We start from the raw sequence: 21067 nt of genomic DNA, 5'->3' as shown, positions 1-21067 counted from the left end.
AAAATACAGAACTGCAGCATCTACTGTTACTTTTTGAACTTTCTTACTATGACAAAATTAAAGTATTTCCAAAACTGATTTTACTGGCCTAGAATGTGACATTTCAATTCTCAGTTAAAATTCTGTATTAATAGTATTTTAAGTCTACACCGCTTTGCCTAAAAGACTGTATTAAATGGCTTCATAATTGGACTATATGGCATCTGTAGGAACAGCAGTTGGATGAACTAGTGACTAAAAGAATTTAAGGTTGGTGCCTAGTCAGTAGCCTACCACCTGGCCAGGACCCTGCAGAGCCATACTGCGGAATGTGCCAGAGTGTCAGGGAGGGAGCAATCTGTTGTCTGAGAGCCTACTCTTCTCTTTACTTGTGATTAAAATGCAGGTGTCTGAGCTAATAACTCATCAAGAACTTGGAGAGCCTGGTTAGCATAGCACAGACAGAAATTAAATTCAACATGGTTTATTAATTTCAGGCCACTGCCAGTTGTGCTGGACCCAGGGACTTGTCCTGGTTTCAGCTGGGATAGAGTTAATTTTCTTTCTAGAGGCTGACAGAGTGTTATGGTTTGGATTTAGTAGAAGAATAATGGCAATAACACACTGATGTTTTCAGTTGTTGCTAAGTAGTGTTTAGCCTAAGTCAAGGATTTTTTCAGCTTCTCATGCCCAGCCAGCAAGAAGGCTGGAGGAGCATAAGAATTTGGGAGGGGACACAGCCAGGACAGCTGACCCAAACTGGCCAAAGGGGTATTCCATACTGTGTGACATCATGCCCAGTATGTAAACTGGGGGGAGTTGACTGGGGGTGGCGGATCGCTGCTCAGGAACTAACTGGGCATTGGTCGGTGAGTGGTGAGCAATTGGATTGTGCATCACTTGTTTGTATATTCCAATTCTTTTATTATTGTTATTTTATTATTATCATTACTAATATTTTATTCCTTTTATTCCTTTCTGTCTTTATCTCAACCCACAAGTTTTACTTTTTCTTTTCCCTCATTCTCTCCCCCATCCCACTGGGTGGGGGGGAAGTGAGCAAGCAGCTGCATGGTGCTTAGTTGCTGTTGGGGGTTAAACCATGACAGGACTTCACAGTGTCACTTGATTTTTTTTTTTTTTTTTTTTGTCTCTGTCTTATCTTCTAAACTTGTATCTGTGGGCTTTGCCGTTATGCAAAGTTTCCCAATCTCTTACTTCTCACTGGGAATGTTGACTAAGATATTTTTATTGCAGATTTAAAATGTATTTTGTTTCAGCCATTACACTGAGAGGTACTGTGAAAATTGTGCTAGAAAACTGTTTTTAATTGACTTGTGGTCGTGTCAGGCCTCTTAATTATACTCACTCAGTCCTGTGGTAAAAAAAAATTACTGGTTGAAAAAAAAAAAATACACAATCTGAGGTCCTGACACTCTTCCCCTTGAGCTGGGGAATGGAGGGAGCCAGCAGCATTGCCCTAACAATACTATTTAGCTGCTATAGCTGTGTTATGGCTTGACTAAAATTATATCCTTGTATTTGGATGTCTTTTTCAGTTTACACAGCTATTTGGATCCTGTTGTGCGCTGTCCTTAATAAAATCTTAAAGTAATGACTTTTATAAGCTGTTTGGTTTTGTAAGCAAACCAGTTTTTTGCTCTTTTGTTGAATAGCCTGTTTTTTTTAATTAAAAATGCATGATTTAAATTCTGTAGGCTGTTCCTTATCTGTCCATCCTTTTGTGTATTTCCTTTGTTTCATGTGTAAACCTTGTTGTGTCTCCAAAACTTATGCTACTGATCTTTAGACCCTGGTGGTTCTTTTGAGAAAATGAGCTAAACCTATTCTGAGTGAAGGTGTGCATTGTTTTCTTTTGCATAAGAGAAAGTTGAAGCTCCCTAACTTCTATAAATTATGTTGATTGATTTATCTTAACAGAGATTAATCTAGTTTCATTTTTAGAAGATCAAGTATTTTCCTCATAATGTGACCTAATACATTTGCAAAAATGCCACTGACAGCAAATAATATAAAATAGTCTGCAACAATTCAGGTAGACATCAAGAAAATACTGCTTAAAAAGTAGTCTTATTTGCATTTGGTGACATTATTGGATTGCATTCTAATTGATTCTGTAATTCTTATTTTTGACAGAGTCCAGAAGCTTCCATTTGTAAGTGGGACCCAAAAATCCTAATCCTGGTCCTAAATCCACGTTTGTAATGTTCTGAAATTGAGAAAGCAGATAGCATTTGCTGCCATCTTGATTTTTATCTGACATGCAGGATAAGCATGTCTTTTATTTTCTCTCTGTTACTTTTGGGTACTTCCCTGTTCCTGAATCATTTGTTGCTGATCGCACAACACTGTTCCAGAGTGGTTTTGGATTTTATTTGTTCTTTCACTTAAACCCATGAGCACATGGAATTTTCTTGTGCACATTTTGTTTGATTTTTTTTTTTTAGGTATAAACTGGCTCTTCTATACCCAGTAAGAGTTGGTAACAATTTAGCTTTTAAAAATCTAACTTATCAAAAATTGCAATTGTTTTGGTGATGAAAAGAGACCACTGTTTTATGTGCAGATGATCTCACATTAGAGCTTTTTGCTACTGAGAATGGGAGGTATCTTTCTCCTGGGTTTGTTTTCTGCCATTTTATTCCACTAAGCTGGCTTGTGGAGAGCCCTAGTGATGCCAAAGCCAGTGTAAAGTAATTGAGGAAAGGGGTTGGAATAAGGTGAAGGATGTCTCAGTCTTGCAGAATCATATCCTAAGCTCAAGTGGGAGACCTGGTAGGAAGAAGCAGAGGCTGTAACTCGAGATGGTTGAGAGACATAGATGTATGTGCATGTTGAGGTATGGGTGGTGTGTATTGCATCCTGAAGTTTTTCAGCTGTGCTGCTCCAGTGCATTGTGAGAATTTGCTGCTGTGAAATCTTGAAAAAGTATGTTTAGGAAAACTAGTTTTCTGTTTCAGCTGGTCAAGTCTCCTCACATTGCTAGGCAAGAGAAGGACCAAGTATTTTCCAGCTTTGCAGTGATGCAGCACAGACATACAGTAACTAGAGTTCTTGCTGCCTGTCAGACACTAGAGATGTGCATGGTTAGGGTCTGGATGAAGTTTCTCAACTGAAACCCCATCTGTACACCTGCCTGTTTCTTAGGGTGTCTGCAGTGAAGACGTAAGAGTGTTGTGCTGTTGTTATGGCTCTGGTGCTTCACAGTGATATTTGGAGTTTTGTCTGCAAAATTTGCTGCTTTTTCCTGTTGCTTACAAGGTAGGTGAGCCAGACTAGATTGTTATAATTTCTACACACATAACCTTTTCAGTTTAATTTTCATGACATTTCTTACACATGAATCAGAGAAAATACTGTTTCTTTCCATCCCTCTGTCTTACAGAGAAAACAGAATTTGTCTTCCAGTGGACTACAGCTTTCACTCTTTACTGTTACTATTTGGCTGACCTCTTCGATCTGAAAATTTTCGTGTAAAGACAGTGGCAGCTTCCTGAGCAGTGTATAGAAATGCTGATGTTGGCACTGAGCCCCATATCCAGTTAGTGCTCTTGCTGTCTGTTCTGTCATCTTAGCCTTGCCCTTTGACACTGGATTCTGCTTTTTATACAAGCAGGGAATTTAGAGTAATTTAACTTTGCTATTCTTTTGATTATTGCTTGAATGAAAAATTACTCTGGTTTCTCTAGTTATGAGCTTCTCTCCATATCTCTTAGTTGTAGACTCTCCACTTTTTCCTGCCCTGCATTTTCATTCCCTTCTCTGGCTTTTCTTAGGGAAAAACAAGATCCATCCTTGCTAGCATTCATACTGTACACAACTTCTGGTGGTGGTTTGTGGAGCAGCAATTCAAGTCTTGACACCTAGTTTTGCAACAGGGCAAGGCTGCCAGTTTGGGGGCATAAGCACTGAGAATATTTCAAGCTGTCCTGACTGCATCGTTGATGGTGAATGCCAGTATTTCTGGCACATTTTAGTAATCAGTTTTACTTGGGATAACTTCATAATTGTAACACTGTTTTCCAGAATGCTTTGGTATCATAGAGCGTTACCAGTGCAGTCTTGTATGCAAGACTGGTGTTAGCTTACTTATTTGTCTCCACCTCTAGAGGAAAACACCTGTCTGTGTGGTCTCTGCATGAGAGGGCAGCATCCGGGATCATCATTTTGCTGAATGATTTACAAAGTAATACTTCCACTCAAAAGTTTGTATTTTAGTTATGTAAATGTGAATTTAAGAAAGAAGTACCTTATGCCCAGAGTGTTACAGTTCTTTTTATTCAAAGGATTAGTATAGTAAAACCTGTTAAAGGCTAATTTACTGAAGGCTTTACTCTTTAACCCAAAGTAGAACTGCCAATTATGCAGCTTACATTCTTAGATAAGCTTAATTATGGGAAATTTGGCTCTAGGGTTTTGAATTTAATAGCAGTTTATCTTCAGTTGGATGGCATCAGTATGTTCTTGTGAAGCTCAAACTTCTAATAAGTTTGTTCCAAATGAGTCAATACTATGGTTCTTTTGGAATGAACCTAAATGAATAGTGAAGATGCTGCTACCTGAAGTGGCTATAAATGGCACTGTTTGAAGTTTGTCATCAGGATTATTTTGGGACACTGAGTTCTTGGTTTCTGATTCAGAAGTACCTGATGACTGAGTTCTAAATACTGGGACAATAAAGTGTTGTGATGTTTTCTTTAAAGAGATTTATCAGCTATGTTGGTGTAATGCATATAAATATGTTTGCATCACTGGTATTTAGAACTTGTACAAACTTAATCTTTAGGTATTTGTTTAAGGGGTTGGGTGTGTGATTGATTCTTCTAAGTATTGCTCAATAACTTTTTTGAATGTATACTTAATGTTCAGTGCCCTTTTGTATAATACCTATACAATTTACTTCACTGAGTGGTGAAATGCAAATATATCCTGCATTCATCAGTTGAAGGTATTCTTCCTCTCTTCCCATTTCCCATTACAAAATACCTGAATTGCTGAGATCTGACATCAGCACCAGGAAGAAAACTTTGTCTGTTGTAGAGAAGTTTCATTATCTTGCATCCATTAGATTTTGATTTAACTTAATTTTTATGCACAGTCTTATCAGGTAGAAGTGATGTCCAAATATCTTATCTCTTTTCTACTTTTCTGTTGAGAAACTTGTTTCAGGTTTTGTAACAGTAAAAAATACACATGAAAGGTAAGGTGGGACAAATTAGTGAATTTTGAACTTGTACAGAAAACTAGGAAAACTGACCAGCTGTTCCTGGATTGTGATTTCCATTTTCTATTGCTGTTACAATTTTCTTTATTGTAGTGGGTAGTAGTAGGTAATAAGAGTTTATGGAACTAGTTTTAGTTGTCAGACACTTCAGAAAGTTCTAATGACAGGGTAAAATTTATGTTGAGTTGGTGGGGTTTTTTTGAAAGAGTAATTGTGTACGTGTTAATACCAGCAAGTGTACAGTGTACGTTAACATACCTTTCACTGTTTATCCGTTTCACTGGCACAGAATATTCAAGATGGTTGAGAATTTTTTGTATAAGAAGCAAAAATTCAGTTTTCAACTGTCAAATTAAGGGAGGGAAGAAGGCTTTAAAGATGCTACCAAAGAAGGAAAAGGTTGTTTTTAAACAAAGTTTATCACTACTGTTTGAAGAGTCATCTTCAGCTTTATTAGTGTAAGAATGGAGAAGAAATACTTCTTCAAGTTCAAATGCTGTGTTGGAGGTTCATTGCACTAGAAGATTCACTCCATGATCTTAGGCAAAGAGTAGTTTCTGCTGAATTCCACCTTTCTAGGTGCTGTATCTTTGTTCTGTAGCATGATTTGAGAGTTCTTGGAAGGACTTAGATCCCTTAGCTTACCAGTGTTTTTCCTTAACTTGGATAGTGATGTTTAATATCTTAGTTCAACAGCTCAAGTGGTGACATGGTTTTCTGGACAGAATTATTGCATCACTACATACAAAATAAATTTGCCTCTCTTCACATAGAAGAGAATCTTACATTTCTGTGAATTTATCACAATTTTCTAACTTTTTCTTAATAAAAGGAACATCTGCTTTAACAGGGTTTCAGAAACTGAATGTACTTTCTTTGATTTAGCAAAAGAGTTGCATGGTGAAAGAGCTCTGCAGCCACAGTGGTTATGTTCCTGAATCCAGTTTGCAGAAGTGAGTATGTTCCTCTCAGGGTTTTATCTCAATTTGTGTAACTGATTGCTAACATTAGGCCCAAGAGTCCACTTACATTTAATAGGAGAGAGAGGCTGTTTTTATGAGGTACAGGAGGTCTCTAATGTTATGTCTTTATAGCCTTCATGAAGCTTTCTCATGCGTTTTTATTCGTAAGTCTAGTAATGCAAGTTATTTACAAAGCATTTGATTTTCACATCCTGTAGTGAAATTTTGGTAATACTTTACATAAAGTGTTTTTCTACAGGTTTTCCTCATGACCTGTGTTTTAAGTTACTAGATGGTATAAGTTTGTTCAGCAGTCTTGCCTTATAGTATGACCAAGGAATCAGCATGAGTTCTTCAGTTATGGTTGTCATCGTTCCCATGTATAACAGATCTTTGTGATAAATACTGGGAAGGTTTGAAATAAGGGTCATTTGTAATTTTCATCCATTTCCAAGTGGTTACCCATATGTGAATTCCATTGTATAGGTATATGTATGCCTGAGGTGGTAGTATTTTTATTTCCATTAGTGTTTGCCCTGTAGGTGTACCATTTTATGCCTTCTGCTGCAAGCACTCAGAAAATTAAGATTTATCTGTTATTACTGTCCACTGTAAAAAAAAAAAAAAAAAAAAAGCTTTTGAGTTGAGGATTCTCATCTAGTGTGTTTATACTATTTACACAAAGATAATATGTTGAGAATACTACTTTGAGTATCTTCAAGTAATGAATGTGCAGAGATGTTCAGACTTTTCAGTAAGACCTCCTTTAATAATGCTCTCAAAATGTGTGTTCAATTTACCATTTTTGTTTGGGAGGAAATCCTCAAAGATAAATGCAAGTTTCATGCTCCTTTACACCTGGGTCTCAGGTTATGCCTTTTAAGAGAAACCAATAGGTTCTTAAACTGTCCTGTTTACATCATCAGGAAGAGATGCAAGTGGTTGTAGGTGTGTGGTTGCTTTTTTTGTGGTGGGGGTTTTTTGGTGGGTTTTGCTTGGGTTTTTTAGGTTGAAAACTTCTTTCAAATCAGTAGGTGTTGATGAGATTCCTGCCTTCCCCCTCCCCCTCCCCTTTTTGCAGGGGAAGTGGATGAATTCATAGAATATGGTTCCATTGGAGTTGGCTCTCTGCTGCTGGCAGGGGCAGTTTCTGGTTGTCTCTGTCCTCACCTGTTCACCTCCCTGGTCTCAACCACTTGCTCCTGCCCATTGTCCCAGTTCTGTCACCTTTCAGATTATTGTGAGCCGTTTTAGCATGCCACTTTGACCAAAACCAAACAAAAATATTTTGTAACATTCTACAGTCTTGTTGAATTAAGGTGACTCACAGAGTTTTGACAAGCTTCAAAGCTATCAGAGAAGGTATTGGCAGTACAACCCAAAAGTGGTGAGGGTAAGGGAGCAGTCAAGAGAAACTGTTATGAGACTGCAGTCTTTGGGAGCAGCAAACTAGCCCAGCTTAACAGTCCAAGGAATCACACTGACAGTCAGTCTCTTTTTCTGGTTCTTGTCATAAATTCAAGAACTATGGGATCTCTGTTTGGAAGGATCCAAAAGTAGGGCACACTTGAAAGCCTAGTCAGCTTTGTTCTGTGCTAGCAGTTGGAGAGCTAACTGTGCACAAATGTATGAATTATGTGATTTCCCTGAAGAAATTACTGAAATGTTCTGCAGATATTAAGTAACGTGACTGACACAGTATAAAGTACAACATTTTGCAAATTCTGAACAGTTGTTTCAGTCTGCAAAATTCTGAGTTCTGATTTTGCTACTTGTCTTCAACTTCCCTGGACTGAGAAACATTCCAGCAGATTTCATGTACATGAATTCACTTGAGCATAATCCTTTTCTGCAAACTGCAACTGTCATCAAATATTTCTTTGGGGATATATTCGCCGTAGCTATTCATTGCATTTATCCTGGTTGAGGATCTTTCTTCTATAGTAGCAAGGGCTTCTGTCGTCTTTGTCTAACGGGACATCTCAGCATAGTAGTAATACTGAAATGTATATCGTAGAAAAAAAACTGACATACACTGCATGGCTGGTATGCCTTGCTTACAGTGTTTTCCAGAAAAAGCAAGTACAGGTGATGTTAATTAGAAAGAGAGAACTTAGGGAATTATGCCCATGAAGTAAAAATCTTTCAGAAGGAACCTTCTAAAATTGATGCAGCAGTTTTTTAGCAGTTTGCTCAGTGGAAGAGTCTACCACAATCTCAAATGAGTTTAGGAATTAAAAACTTGTGACATCAGAGACCTGAGTATCTAAAATAGCCTGTGGTCCGTTCCCCCCCCCCCCCCCCCCCCCAAATAACTAGAGAAGAGCTCAAATGAAACGTGGTTATTCTGAGTTTGTGGCACATAAGTGACCGTGAGTTCTGTGAAGTGCAGAGATCATCAATTGTACAATTTTGTGTTTTATGTTCTATATTTCAGATTTTTAATCTTCAGAAGTCTCAACTCATTTTTGTGGTCAGAAAAAAAAAAGTCACAAGATCCTTATCCCCTTCACCCCCATACCTATGAGTCATATAGTGATGGAGCTAATCAGGATAAATCATTAAGGACAATGATTAAAAAAAAAAAAAATCGCTTTGCTGTCACCCATTCAGATAATACTGCGAAAAAGAGTTTAAAAGGGAACCCAAGGAGAAGGCCACATAAAAGAGGCTAGCACATCTATCTTTGTTACATAATGTTGTGAGACTTTACTTTTTGAACTTGCAAAGCCTGTAACTCAGTCGTATAAAGTTGAAAGACAGTCTTGGTCCCTATATCTAGCCTCTTTGAAGGCTGTTGAATTAGATAGCTAACATTTCAGCATTTATGGATGAAAGCCTGCGAGGAATGTCTGTCTTTCCCTTTTCTTCAGATAACGTTTCTAAATGTGTTTATCAGATTCACCAGGTATTGGAATATTAAAATGTAAGTAAGGAATTAAATTCTCTTTCCCCAGAATATTGTAAATATGGTTTAAGAACAGCTTGCTGTGCAGGACTAAACTAATGTCATTTTGTATGAATTTAAATGTCAGTTGAGAGGGAAATTATGGAACGTTGTATCTTCAATTTAATTTGGGATTAGTTAGTGTGGTTTTGGTTCAGTCACCTCTCTGAAGTGAAAGTGGCATTTATATATTGGTATTGATGAACACTTACTATTAATACTATGTTTTACATAGTGAGGCAGTGGCAAGCATTGACATTAAAATAACATGCTAAAAAATACAGGGATTAAAATGAGACCAGGGTGCAAGAGCCCAAGCCAAAAAGAATACAATCTGAAGGGGGTGGGGCAATCTTATTAGGGAGCTAAAATAGCAGTGGTATTTTTAATTTCACAGAGAATATGACCACTGTTTCAAACAAGGACAGGCATGTTTAATTTTAAGATGATGAAATCTGAAGTCTTAACTGTCTGTGAATAGGTGATAAGAAATGACTAGAAATGACTGTCTCCTTATCATGCTTCTGGCTGTCCTGTGAGATCTGTTAACATCCACTGGAATTCTAGGAATTCCTTTACTCTTCATTTGTTGTGCTTGAAGGTTTCTAAACGTTTGGAATATCTGCTAAATTTACATACTTACTTTTTTCTTTCATTGTTCTATCATCTTTTCATTGCAGCCCGTAGACATCTGTGTTATCCATTCATATCTATGTATAAAATAAATGTTTCTTGTTGAGCAGGGTTTGGTGCTACAGGCTTGATTAGAGCTGGGTATTCAAATGTATGCATAGTTGTAGCCTATTAATCTAAGCCATAGTGGGATGCTAGGGTAGTAAATCTATGTGCCGGTTTGGAGTGGTGTGGGTGTCAGACCATTTAATGACCTATAGCGTTGGTCATTTCTGTGAGCTACTTCTTGAAACTGAGCGTGTTTTCTTTTTTTCAGGTTTTCATTAACTGGTGTAGAGACTGCCCTCTGCCGTGCTCTTTACCTAAAGTAGAATTCAGGTCTTGTCAGCACTAGGAGCTGCTCGTAAGCGTTCAAAGGATGTTAAACTGTATCAGAGCTTTATTGATGATACCGGTGGCAAAATATAAACAGAAGTTAAATACTATATTATTGAATTTAAAAATATGCTTAAATGACCTTGGCCAAAGTCTTAAGTTTTTCTATCTAGATGTGATTTTTAGCAATAAGCTTCTTGAAGCCTACTCTGATTTGTTTCTGTTGTCATTCCCTCTCTCCAGTACATCTGTAGTCACCCCAGCTGAGACTTTATTCCCCCTTACGTCTATTTTTCATTTGGTCTAAAAAGTGGAAATTAAACGGTGCTGATGTTTAAGTGGTAGTGTATATTTAAAACAAAGGGAATTATAAGAAATGTGAGAAAGATGTTTATCCTTAGTGTGTTCAACAGTTGTTTTTAATCTCGGTCAACTTTGGAAGCATTTTAATTATTTGTGTAACTGAGAAAAAAGCATTTATACTGCAGTGGAAAGTCAGATTTGTTCTTGTGCAGTGGTTCCCTTTGACCTGTGCTATCACTTTTAACTGATGAAAGGAGCTCGGTATTGAGGGTACTAATCAAGGAAGATTGCTGCTAATAGAGCATGCAACATGTGTTTTTCCACAGGGAGATTGGTAATGAGATTTAAGTGTTCCTTCCTCTTCATGTGACTGCTGTGTTACTTCTTTTATTAAAAATCAGCCTCTTCCGTTTCTTAAAGCTTAGGTCATGCTTATTCTAAGGGGCATTGATTTCTTTAGACCTAAAGGAGCCGAAATACATTATCGGAAGTAATCTACTGTGGCGTATGCTACATGTCTCTTCAACTGGTTTCACTCACCTGAACCGTTGAGGCTGCGTGTTTTCTAACGACTGGTGTAAACAGCAGAGTTGAAGCGCTGTACGTCAGAGGTTTTATGGGGGCCGCTGCTGCGGCTTGCGGAGAGGTTTTAGCCACCTGCTGACACTCACGAAGAGGTGCCTTTCCGCCTGCCGCTGCGCCTGAGTAACCGTCTCTGTTTCTGGCAGGCGTGGCAGGCGGGCTGCCGCGGTCTCGAAGTCTGGGGAGAAGCAGCAGAGCGAGGCGGGGAGCGGCGCGGCGTGGCCGGCCTGTGATGTAAGTCCCGCAGCTCCGCGTCCGGGCAAAGCCGTCGCCATGGGAACGGGGAGCGGTGCGGTGCGGCGGCGGGGGAATGCTGAGTCCTGCAAATGGGGGCTGCAGCTGCTGCTGCCCGGGGCGGGGGGGGGGCGTGGGGGGGGGGGAGCTTGCAAACATCGCTGCCCTCGGCCAGAGGAGCCACCGGCTGCCGTTTTGGACGTTTGGCAATGAAGAAGAGAACTGTGATTAGCGATAACAACTACAAATCGCGCATTTCTGCTTTTCATTTTGAGGCGGCAAGAACTGTTTATCCAAACTCCGTTGTCTGCCGCACACGGTAATTAAATTAGACATGGCCTCTTTTAGAAATGTATCTAGTAGTCTGCCCTGACTAAAAGTTACGACACTGACCAAAACAAGAATAGAGTGTTGTATTACACTGAATATTTATGTAAAACAATCTTTGGATGTACCTTAGAAAGCGATTTATGCTTCTGCAGTGAAACAGGTTAAAATCCACTCCCTTGTTTGTCATGTGCGAAATTATGATATATATTCTGTGTGTGTCGTAATTTCATATAGCGCATGCACAGAAGTTGCAAAGGTATCTTGCATATATCTTACTGCGAAGGCACACAGTTGCTGAAGAGAGGTCCGAGTGGTGTGGCTGTTTTGACATGATGTACTCTCTTACTGGTCCATGTTTTTCATGGAAGACTCTTTGTTCATATCTGTTCTGTAGGTAGTAGCCCTGTATCTTTTGAAGTGGATAGCCTAGACTGGCCAGTTCTTGAGCTGTGACTTTTTTCATTGTTGCCACTGCATCAACAGATAAACAAGCCTAGTAAAATTAAATGCGTCTTAGCTAGACCACAGTTCTTAAATGTGATACCAATGTGATTCAAAAATGTGCTTATGATTTCCCATGTTTGCATGGCGAGCAATGTGTTTATACTATTTATAAAACTGGAATCTAACCTTAGCATCTGAATTTTCAGTGTCATTGGTTTCTCTGTGCTTTAATGTTACAAGTTAACATTGTTACTGCTCTTGTACAAATGTAACTTAGAAAGCACTAACAATGAAAATTACTTTCCTTTTGAGGGTGTAGCCCTTTTTGCTGTTGATCCACATATCTTACACATTTAAGTGAGCATGGAATGTTAAAACCTCTTGGCATGTCTGAAAGCCCTTTGAAATACACATGTTGAACTGAGTTACTGTGCTTGACAAGTTTTATAATGAGCTCTGGTCTGAAATTACTAGAAGTAAGAGTCAGCTGGATATTAAAGGAAGAGTTTTGTTCCAATACCAAGACTATGCTAGAGCATCTAATTAGAGGAAATCATGTAAAACATTGTAGATTAAAAAACTGAAACAAACCATACCAGAAGTCGCAGTCTTGAATGTGTTGCAAAGCTAGTGTAAAGATAATTCTTTTTTTTTTCTATTACAGAATTTTTTGAATTAAGAAAAATAATATCAAGTTGTCTTAGGTTTTGTAACTCTTACTTGCTTTTGAAAAACATCAGGCTGCTCCAGTCTGTACCAGTTATTTCAGGTACTATGAAGTCCCATAGGTGATACCTGTGAAGTATTTTCTCCCATAAACTCCAATCTTTAACTCTTATCAAGTAGTGATTAATTTTATGCTGTGCAAGATGGTTTGTGTTGTGTTTTCCTTTGTGTAATTGGCTTCCAAGTCTCTTAATATTGCAGGTTCACTGAAATACTGTTGAAGAAACAAATGATGCTTGGGAAGTGATGCAGGGGAAGCTGGGAATTTTTTTTCCTACACTGAGCTTCCATTTGCAGAATTACTGAAGTGTTTTACATTGTAATTTTGCAATTCTTATGACTTAGGTTTTGCTTGCATAGAAATCTGAAGTACTGAGTAAAAATACCAGAAGACCCACCATTATGTGAGCCATTAATAACACATGGTAGAGATCTCTAGCATAATTTTATGCTCGTATTTTCTTAGTAATTCAGATATCGGGAAGCATCTTGTATGTGGTTTTAACCTAACTTCTAATTCAACTCAGCAAACTATAATTCCCCTTTCGGTTGTTTTTAATGAATATTTTAATATACAGTGTCTGTCATAGTATATGGCTTTCAGCTGATGGTAAATCCTTTGCACTGTCCCTGATGTTAAATATGTATTTATTGTGTTCATAATATAATCACAGATGTAGGTTGGGCTTTTATACTCTCAACTGTGCCAAAACTAATGAAATTCAGTTGGAGGTGAGTGCTGAACTCCCTTGCAGTCATTTAGAATTTGCAGCTTTAATGAATTTTAAAAAGAGAACTATCAAGTCTAATCATACTTCTAGCATTGAAAGGATTTTAAACACCACCAAAGTGTAACACAAAACCTCAGCCTCCAGAAAATGTGATTTTTGCTCTTTGGAAGTTGTTGAAGCAAAACAGATTTAATTTTACTGTACAGAATTTAGTTGTTAAAGCAATTAGGGTTGCTGTGCACGCCAGCCACAGTCCTCGGGAAGCAAGTGAAAACTTAAACCACCTTACAGCACTTCTGTTTCTGTCCCTGTCAGTATGTATTTTATTCTAGCATCTGTCTTACATAAATGCAATCATCTTGGTTTGCATGATTATTCTTTGACAGAGCTTTTGCGGTATGCACTTTGTTTAGTATATTCAGGGTAGTTAGAGATGATAGAAGCTTGACATTGTTAGGGGTCAGTATGAAGAATGATGTGTGGCTTGTAAAATAAAGTATTTTTGACGATAGTAAGTGTAGTTAGCCAGACAGTAGTTGTGGGGTTTTTTTCTTTAATTTTGCTGGTTTGAACTTGCACCAGAAATATGGTTTGTTTGCTGTTAATAATTGCTTCACAGTGAAATTCTTGTGTGATGCCTGATGGTGATCCAAGTGACTGAAATGCTCTTTCTCAATAGTTGTACTTATGTTAGCAGTTTATACAAACGCTTCTCTGTAGGGCAAAAATTTGAATAGTAAAAGTAATCTATGAAGAAGAAACTTTCACATGTGCTCTCCAGGACCATATTGGTAAGACTTGTGATAGGAAGTTGGACAGAAAACAGCCTTAAATCTGCTTTATTTGAAAAGATCTGTGTGTCATATGGAAATGCTAAGGTTCCCCTGTTAGATATTGGCAGTTAAAAGGAAGACAGTCAAAGCCACAATTTAACCATATTAAACTTTGAGCAACCAAACGCTGTGTAACACGAGAGATTTGTACGTATCTAAAGAGTATAGGAACTGCTAATACTGAGTTCTAAAGTGGAAAAGAATTCTGTTAATTTCAAATATTATGTTATATATTTTACGTATGATGTAGTAGAAATCAGTATTATTGAGTATGTCTGTAAATTTTCTTCCTTGGTGTAAGAATTAATGTAACAACATAGTCTCCTCTTGGGCTGAAAAGCTGGTTTGTTGGATGATCCACAACTCGCAGAGAACAGACTTGGTATAACAACCTTTCCTTATTGTTGTTCTCTTGGGATTTTTAAAATTGCAAAAGAAACCTTCAGAAAGAAAAGCCAAGAAAACTGTTTCTGAAATTATTCATCATAAGACTTTTGATGCCATGCTTATTGGTTAGAATAAAATTTTCTGTTCCTGGTGCCTGCCTGAAGCTGAATCTTATTTTTAACCTCAGCTACACCACACCTTAATTTGAGGACCGAGTTAACATTTTAGCGGTCTCATATTTTACACTTTAAATTCCTTAGGACCATTGTAGAGAGGGACTTCAGAGCTGATCTGAATTTTTTCCTTATGTTCTTGTTTCATTTGTTGCAATTGGGCAGTAGCATTTTTCCAAAACTGTTGGAGATCAGAATTTGTGGTGTCTGAAGCAGACTTGAGACAGCAGAAAGAACAGTGGGCTTAGATTTGGAAGGGGTCACCTGTTAATCAGAAGTTCTTTGATTAAAGGAAGTTGTTGCAGCTTTCCAGACTTGCAGCATGCCTGTGCTTTTATGGATTACCAGCTAGTTAGATGTGGGGGGTCGGGTTTTTGTGGAGTTGACTTGATGTTTCGGTAACATCAAATTTTAGGCTGCCTGATAAGTGATATTTTGTATCATCTTTTCTATTATCTGAGTGTGATTACTTTGCCTGTACTGTTTATTGCTTGCTTCAGAGACACCTAACTTTCTGGGATATCAAAAATACTTTCTTTTTAAAATTGTCCTAATACTCTCCTAAATTTTGATGCCAGTTTTCTGAATATTGCTGTTAAAGTGTGACTGCAGGAGAACTCTAATTTTCTGTAACTTTCGTTTCTTTAACTGACTTAACTCAGATGTTAAACACTGAAAGTGAGCAGCTATTATCACAGGCCACTTAAATAACTGGGTTACTCTGTTCCAAGAATTTATATGCCCTTTGCATCTTGCATGGAGCTTATACTGAACATGTAAGCAATGTTACTAGTGATTGCCTATTACTTGTATTTACCTTGGACTATATTTTTATTTCTCTTGTCTTCAGTGCTTATGACTGAACTGAAGAGATTTTAAAACTTCTCATTCTACATACAGATATATGAGTTTTTGTTGTGCCCTTTTTCTGACTTAACCTCAAAAGATGCTCTTTGTCTTGGGTAGCTGGTACTTTTAAATTTGATGGAGGAAATGTAGCTAATCCCACCTTAAATATTTTTGATCAGTTATTAAATATTGGCCATCAACTTCATTTTCTGATGTGTAGATTCTTTAGCGAGTGTGACATTATTTAGCTTACACATGATTAAGTGATATGATGGTATTTTTAAAGCTGTATTTTACTACTTGCATATCCTCAGATAGTGGTTTTGAATTCTTTAGTGCTGAGTAAATGGATATTACTCATTCCCTCAAATTGTTTTGACACCTGTTAGTTGTACCATATGGACTGAGGAATGTGAGTTTTCTTTCAGCTTGTCAGAGTTGAAAAAAGATGAATGTAACTTTCAAAAAGCTCAGTCTTCAGACAAGCTATGGCCAGTACTATGTGGATGAAAGAGAATTTGAATTATCTTTTCCCTGCAGTTAAATTAGTACTCTCTGCAATTTTATTGTACCCAATGAGACTTCCTTTTTGGGGATTGGTATTTCTGTGCAGTGAAGTTGCCTTTACAGAAGGGGAAATGTGGCTTTCCGAGGATCATTTTGCTAAACTGTTATCTGCCTTTCTCTGAATTTCAGAGACTGTTTTTTGATATGGTGCTTTACATAACCCTGTCTGAATGCTAACTCTATGTTACTTTATTCTTTGAAAAGCTGTTTTTTTTAAGTTGGGCACTAACAAAGTTTCACAGGTGCCAAATAATTGTGTTGTACTTGCAGTGCTAGCCCCACTACTGTGCAGCTTTTGATGGGCTTTTTTTGTTGCCTGATTTTTGTCTGAATGTGGGAATGTTGAGCATTGAAATAATTTTTACATATCAGCGCAGTGCAATTAAGTATTTTTTAAAGGCAAAAAAGAATTTTTACTACCATAGAAATGCTTTAATATTTACTTCATGGAAGATCTCAGTAATAACTGGTAGTAGTGGCTAGACAGGAAGCAAGTAAAGAGAATTGTTTTGGTGTTGCTGTATGTAGCTGTATGCTACTCCTTATGAGAATGAAAAGCTGTACTTAGAATTGCAAGCTGGCAGAAACTTGTGTAGGAGTTTCTATTGCTGCTCCTCCAAAACACTGCTATTGATATTTAATTTTCAACTTAATTACAACATAAGCATCTTTCCCTTCCTCCTCCAAACACAAACATTTGGTTTAAGAAAGTCTGGGGTTTTGGTGGTTTTTTTTTTTGGTTTTTTTTTTGGTCTTGGTGCTTCCAGTGTATGGTAAAACTTTGAGATATTTTGTAGTATTTCCTTTCAGTAAATTAAAAAAAAAAAGAAGATAAAAAGGAACTTGAAAAATTAAGTGTATTGGTAATACTGTACATGACTATTCATTTTCTGACCTTTCAATTGGACATATTGAGCATAACGTATCATTGGCTTTGTGATACAGAAAGGCAATGTGGTATAAAACACATTGTTATATGTATTATATTTAAGAGCCAAGTGGTTATATTTATCAGGACACTTAAGTTCTTTAGCTTGAATCATCAGGAATGAGAAACCAGATTAAGGTGTAAGGAGTACAGTGGAATGTCTCTACTTGACAGTGGAAATTAATTCTTTTTCTCTGTCAAATCTATACCTCTGTACGCCCACACAAGGACTTTTACTCTTGTATTTAATCCTTTCTGCTTTAATGCATACCTATAGAAAGTATTAAGAGTAGCCACTAATTAGAACTGTCCAACCCTTATTCTAGGACTTTATGCTTACTTGGAATTGTGTAAGTGCAGCTCCAGACTGCTTTAGATAGTATCTTTTGGAAGAACTCTATGCCAGACCTGTCTTTTCTGAACGTGGGAAGCAGTGTTTACATAAAAATGCCTCAATTTATCAACAATGAATGCAAACATCTTTACTTATGTTTAACTTACTAAACTTCTTGTGAACATGTTTATAACAAGTTATTCACATTTAGTGTTTGTAGGATAACAGGCATGGTTTGTGTTGGAATTTTTGAGAATGAAAGGATAAATTGAGTGGGAACTTTCAGAACACTGCTGATTTGCAATTGTGTTTAAGTGCACAATCTCCACTGCTTTGACTGGGAAATGTAAGAGACTAGCATTACTTTGAACAGTACTCCTTTTCTAACATTGGCACCTGAAGTTTACTAAAGTGTGTGAAACAGATTTGTGAGGGTTCTGTATTTCTTAGTAGGGGAGGAAGCACTATGTAAACGTGGAGAAAAAGTTCTGTTGTTCTGATGCCTGGGGACCTGGAGAACTGTCTTAGGTATTTCTTACTAATGCAGTTATTCACTAACTACTTCTGAATATCTTTCATTAGATTTTCTTCCTGGATGTTTCTTCAACTGTCTTGTGATGGAAGGGAAATATTTTTGAAGTTATAATGGATTTTACACAACGTCATAACGAAAACTGGCCTAATAGCAGCATTTCTGTTTGAAGAGAATAAGCATAATTACAAATAATCATGACAACTTCTCATATGAATGGACATATCGCAGAAGATTCTGACAGTGAAGCAAAAAATGTGGATCTTGCATCTCCTGAGGAACCTCAGAAGCACAGAGAAATGGCTGTTGATTGCCCTGGGGATTTGGGCTCCAGGATGATGCCGATGCGGCGGAGCGCTCAACTTGAGCGAATCCGTCAGCAGCAGGAGGACATAAGGCGGAGACGGGAAGAAGAAGGAAAGAAACAAGAACTGGACCTTACTGCTTCCATGAGGCTAAAGAAACTAGCGCAAATTCCTCCTAAAACTGGAATAGATAATCCAATATTTGACACAGAAGAAGGAATTGTTTTGGAGAGTCCTCATTATGCTGTGAAGACACTAGGTAGGTAAAATACAATGAATGGGCTAATGGAGAAACTATTTAGTTGATATTAATGTTCTTTTATGCTACTGAAATCCTAGTTTAGCTAATTCTTCCTATGCAGTTTTAAAGTCGTCTTCTCCTTTGGATTTGTGGTGGTTTTGGTTTTTTTATTTATTTAGTCAAGCATCAGGCTATGTGCCCCAGCAAGTGGCTTTTCAAAACCCATCCATTTGGGGAACAGTTGAATGCCCTGTAGATAACTAATGAATTCAGTGGATTCTCCATCCTCTTTAGGCTAGGGAAAACCATGCAAGTATGTTTGATGAAGCACAAACCAGAATAAGCAATGAATAAATGCTTATTGTCATTTAAAATCAAAACACAAGAGGTTTTTTTAATATTTTAAAAAGAAGCATGCTGGTGGTTTCTTCTTATTCTGGCTATCTCGCATTATCAATTGTCACCTAATATAATTTACATTTTCTCTTGAAGTATTGGCATTGATGGTGAAAATCTGCTTACCTTGGCACTTAGACATTGACAAAAATGTAATGTTAGTAATTTTTGAAGAAATAGATTCTGAAATTGTTCATTTCATAGCTGTCATTGCTTTAACTATGCTGGTGTAGAAAAAGTTTCTAACCTTCCTTCTTCAAACATAAGTATCTGTTTATCTAAAATGTGGTGTGTCACTGGAGTGAAAAAGAGGCACTGGGAATTTGTAGGAGTCCAGATTTCTAAATCTATACCTTTTCTGAGATCCAGACTGCTTTAAAAAGGTGCCTTTTTTTTTGAGCTGCACTAAAGATTCTTGCTATTCTTTGCTATTGGCTGGTAGTTGAGAACACAGAGTGAAAAATAGCTATCAAATTGCTAATTTTTTTTTTTTGCTTCATCTTTCGTATTTGTGCGCCCGAGCAACACTTCTGCTAAAGATGTGTCTCTATTCCGTAACCTCTGGTAATCCTTATTGTACAAATCCCTCTTTAGGAAAATTTAAATTGAAAGGGTCATCAGGAAGTCATCCTGCCAACCTCCTGCTGAAAGTAGGGTCAGTTACAAACAAGGCAGGTGTACCTTGTTTTAGTGCAGGGCTTGTCAGCTTCTATCCAAGAGATATCTTTGTAAGAAGCAGATTCTGTACTTTATGAAGTGTTAGATATTTGATTATGAAAATCTCTTCTTAGAGGGAACACAAAGCAGAGGATGCAAAGACTGACGTCAAGAGTAGAAGTGACTGCTGTTGGGACTTGCTTAGCCACAGGGCTAAAAGCTCTGAAGACTAACTGCAGGAGGAATTGGAAATTGGAACTACAGAAGGGAGGAGAGTGACTTGGAATTAGAAAGCTGAGGCTAGGTCTCATGCCAGAGATCTTGAGAACTTGGAGGGAGGGCTGGGTGGAAACCTATGGGCAAAGAAGTTAGGCATGGAAGCTGGTAGGAAATGAGAAATTAGTAATGAGCGTGGGTCTGACAAGCCTGAGAACCAGTAAGGAGGTGGGGTAGACTGAAGCTGTTTGAACAGGAGAGACAATGGTGGAGAAATTACTGTGATGATGAAAGGCTGTTTTGAAAATCTCTCAGTGTGGGGGTAAAATGGATACAGGCTGTGGGGAGGGCTGAGAGATTGTCAGAGAAAGACAATATTTGTGAAAAGCTGGAAGGAAGAACCTATAAGTTTGGCTCAGCAAGAAGAGGAGGGGGGAAATTGGTGTGAATGGAAGCTAGGATTGTGTGAATACTTGATGTAAGAAGAAAAACACCAAACACTGGAGACAAGAATATAGAGGTGTGTATGTGGAAACAGGTAAATTAGGAAATAGCGATATATGGTATAAGATGCATTTTGAAGGAAAATGACTAGATGATTTTGTCCATGAGGACAAACTCCTCTTCACTTTTGCAATTGAAGTTTGGGTCTTGTCATTGTTCTGCTGTCAGCATACTTCTGGAAAAACACAGTATAGTACATTGTATGATTTAACTAAAGCTATTCCCCTCAGTGTTTGGATACCATGAAAAATCAGAAAACTAACAATGTCTGTCTCTGCTCTGAACTGCAGTAAATAAGGCTTAAAACTATGTGTATAGAGCAGAAGTATTGACTAGCTTACTGAGTGAATATGGTCTGTTCTTTGAGCTGGAAAGGCAAGGAGCTTTAGGAGATGTAATTAGACTAAATCATGATATATCCATAGGTGCACCAGGGAGCTGACTTAAGGCTTCATAGGCATCTATTTCAATCGGAGAAGTCATGACATAATATTGACAGGCATACAAACATACTACTGTTATTTCCTTGCCAGACAGAATTATAGTAACAGTTTGGATCAGGTAGACTTATGAAGAGAGGATTTATAATAGTTTAGCACTCCTGTTAAGAGTGGTGCTTTCAATTATACTCAACTGTGATGTTGAGTTGTTGCA

General features: G+C 37.7%; 1 protein-coding gene across 4 annotated transcripts in view; it reads left to right on the top strand.

Annotated features, from left to right (window-relative positions):
• The window catches only part of PALS1 (protein associated with LIN7 1, MAGUK p55 family member), a 60255-nt gene that overhangs the window by 12426 nt on the left and 26762 nt on the right, over nt 1-21067 (top strand). For 2 of the 4 annotated variants that reach the window (XM_052782424.1, XM_052782427.1), the window contains exon 2: nt 18145-18658. In XM_052782424.1, coding sequence (XP_052638384.1) covers nt 18292-18658 — 367 coding nt within the window. In that variant the 5' untranslated portion in view covers nt 18145-18291. Of the gene's footprint in view, nt 1-10082; nt 10170-11242; nt 11261-18144; nt 18659-21067 lie in introns of those variants that run through there. The other 2 variants (XM_052782425.1, XM_052782426.1) reach the window with 2 other exon arrangements.

The sequence above is a fragment of the Harpia harpyja genome, chromosome 3 (assembly GCF_026419915.1).
Source record: "Harpia harpyja isolate bHarHar1 chromosome 3, bHarHar1 primary haplotype, whole genome shotgun sequence".
Taxonomy (NCBI): Eukaryota; Metazoa; Chordata; class Aves; order Accipitriformes; family Accipitridae; genus Harpia; species Harpia harpyja.
Note: the sequence above shows the minus strand (reverse complement) of the source record. Positions and strands in the feature narration are given on the sequence as shown.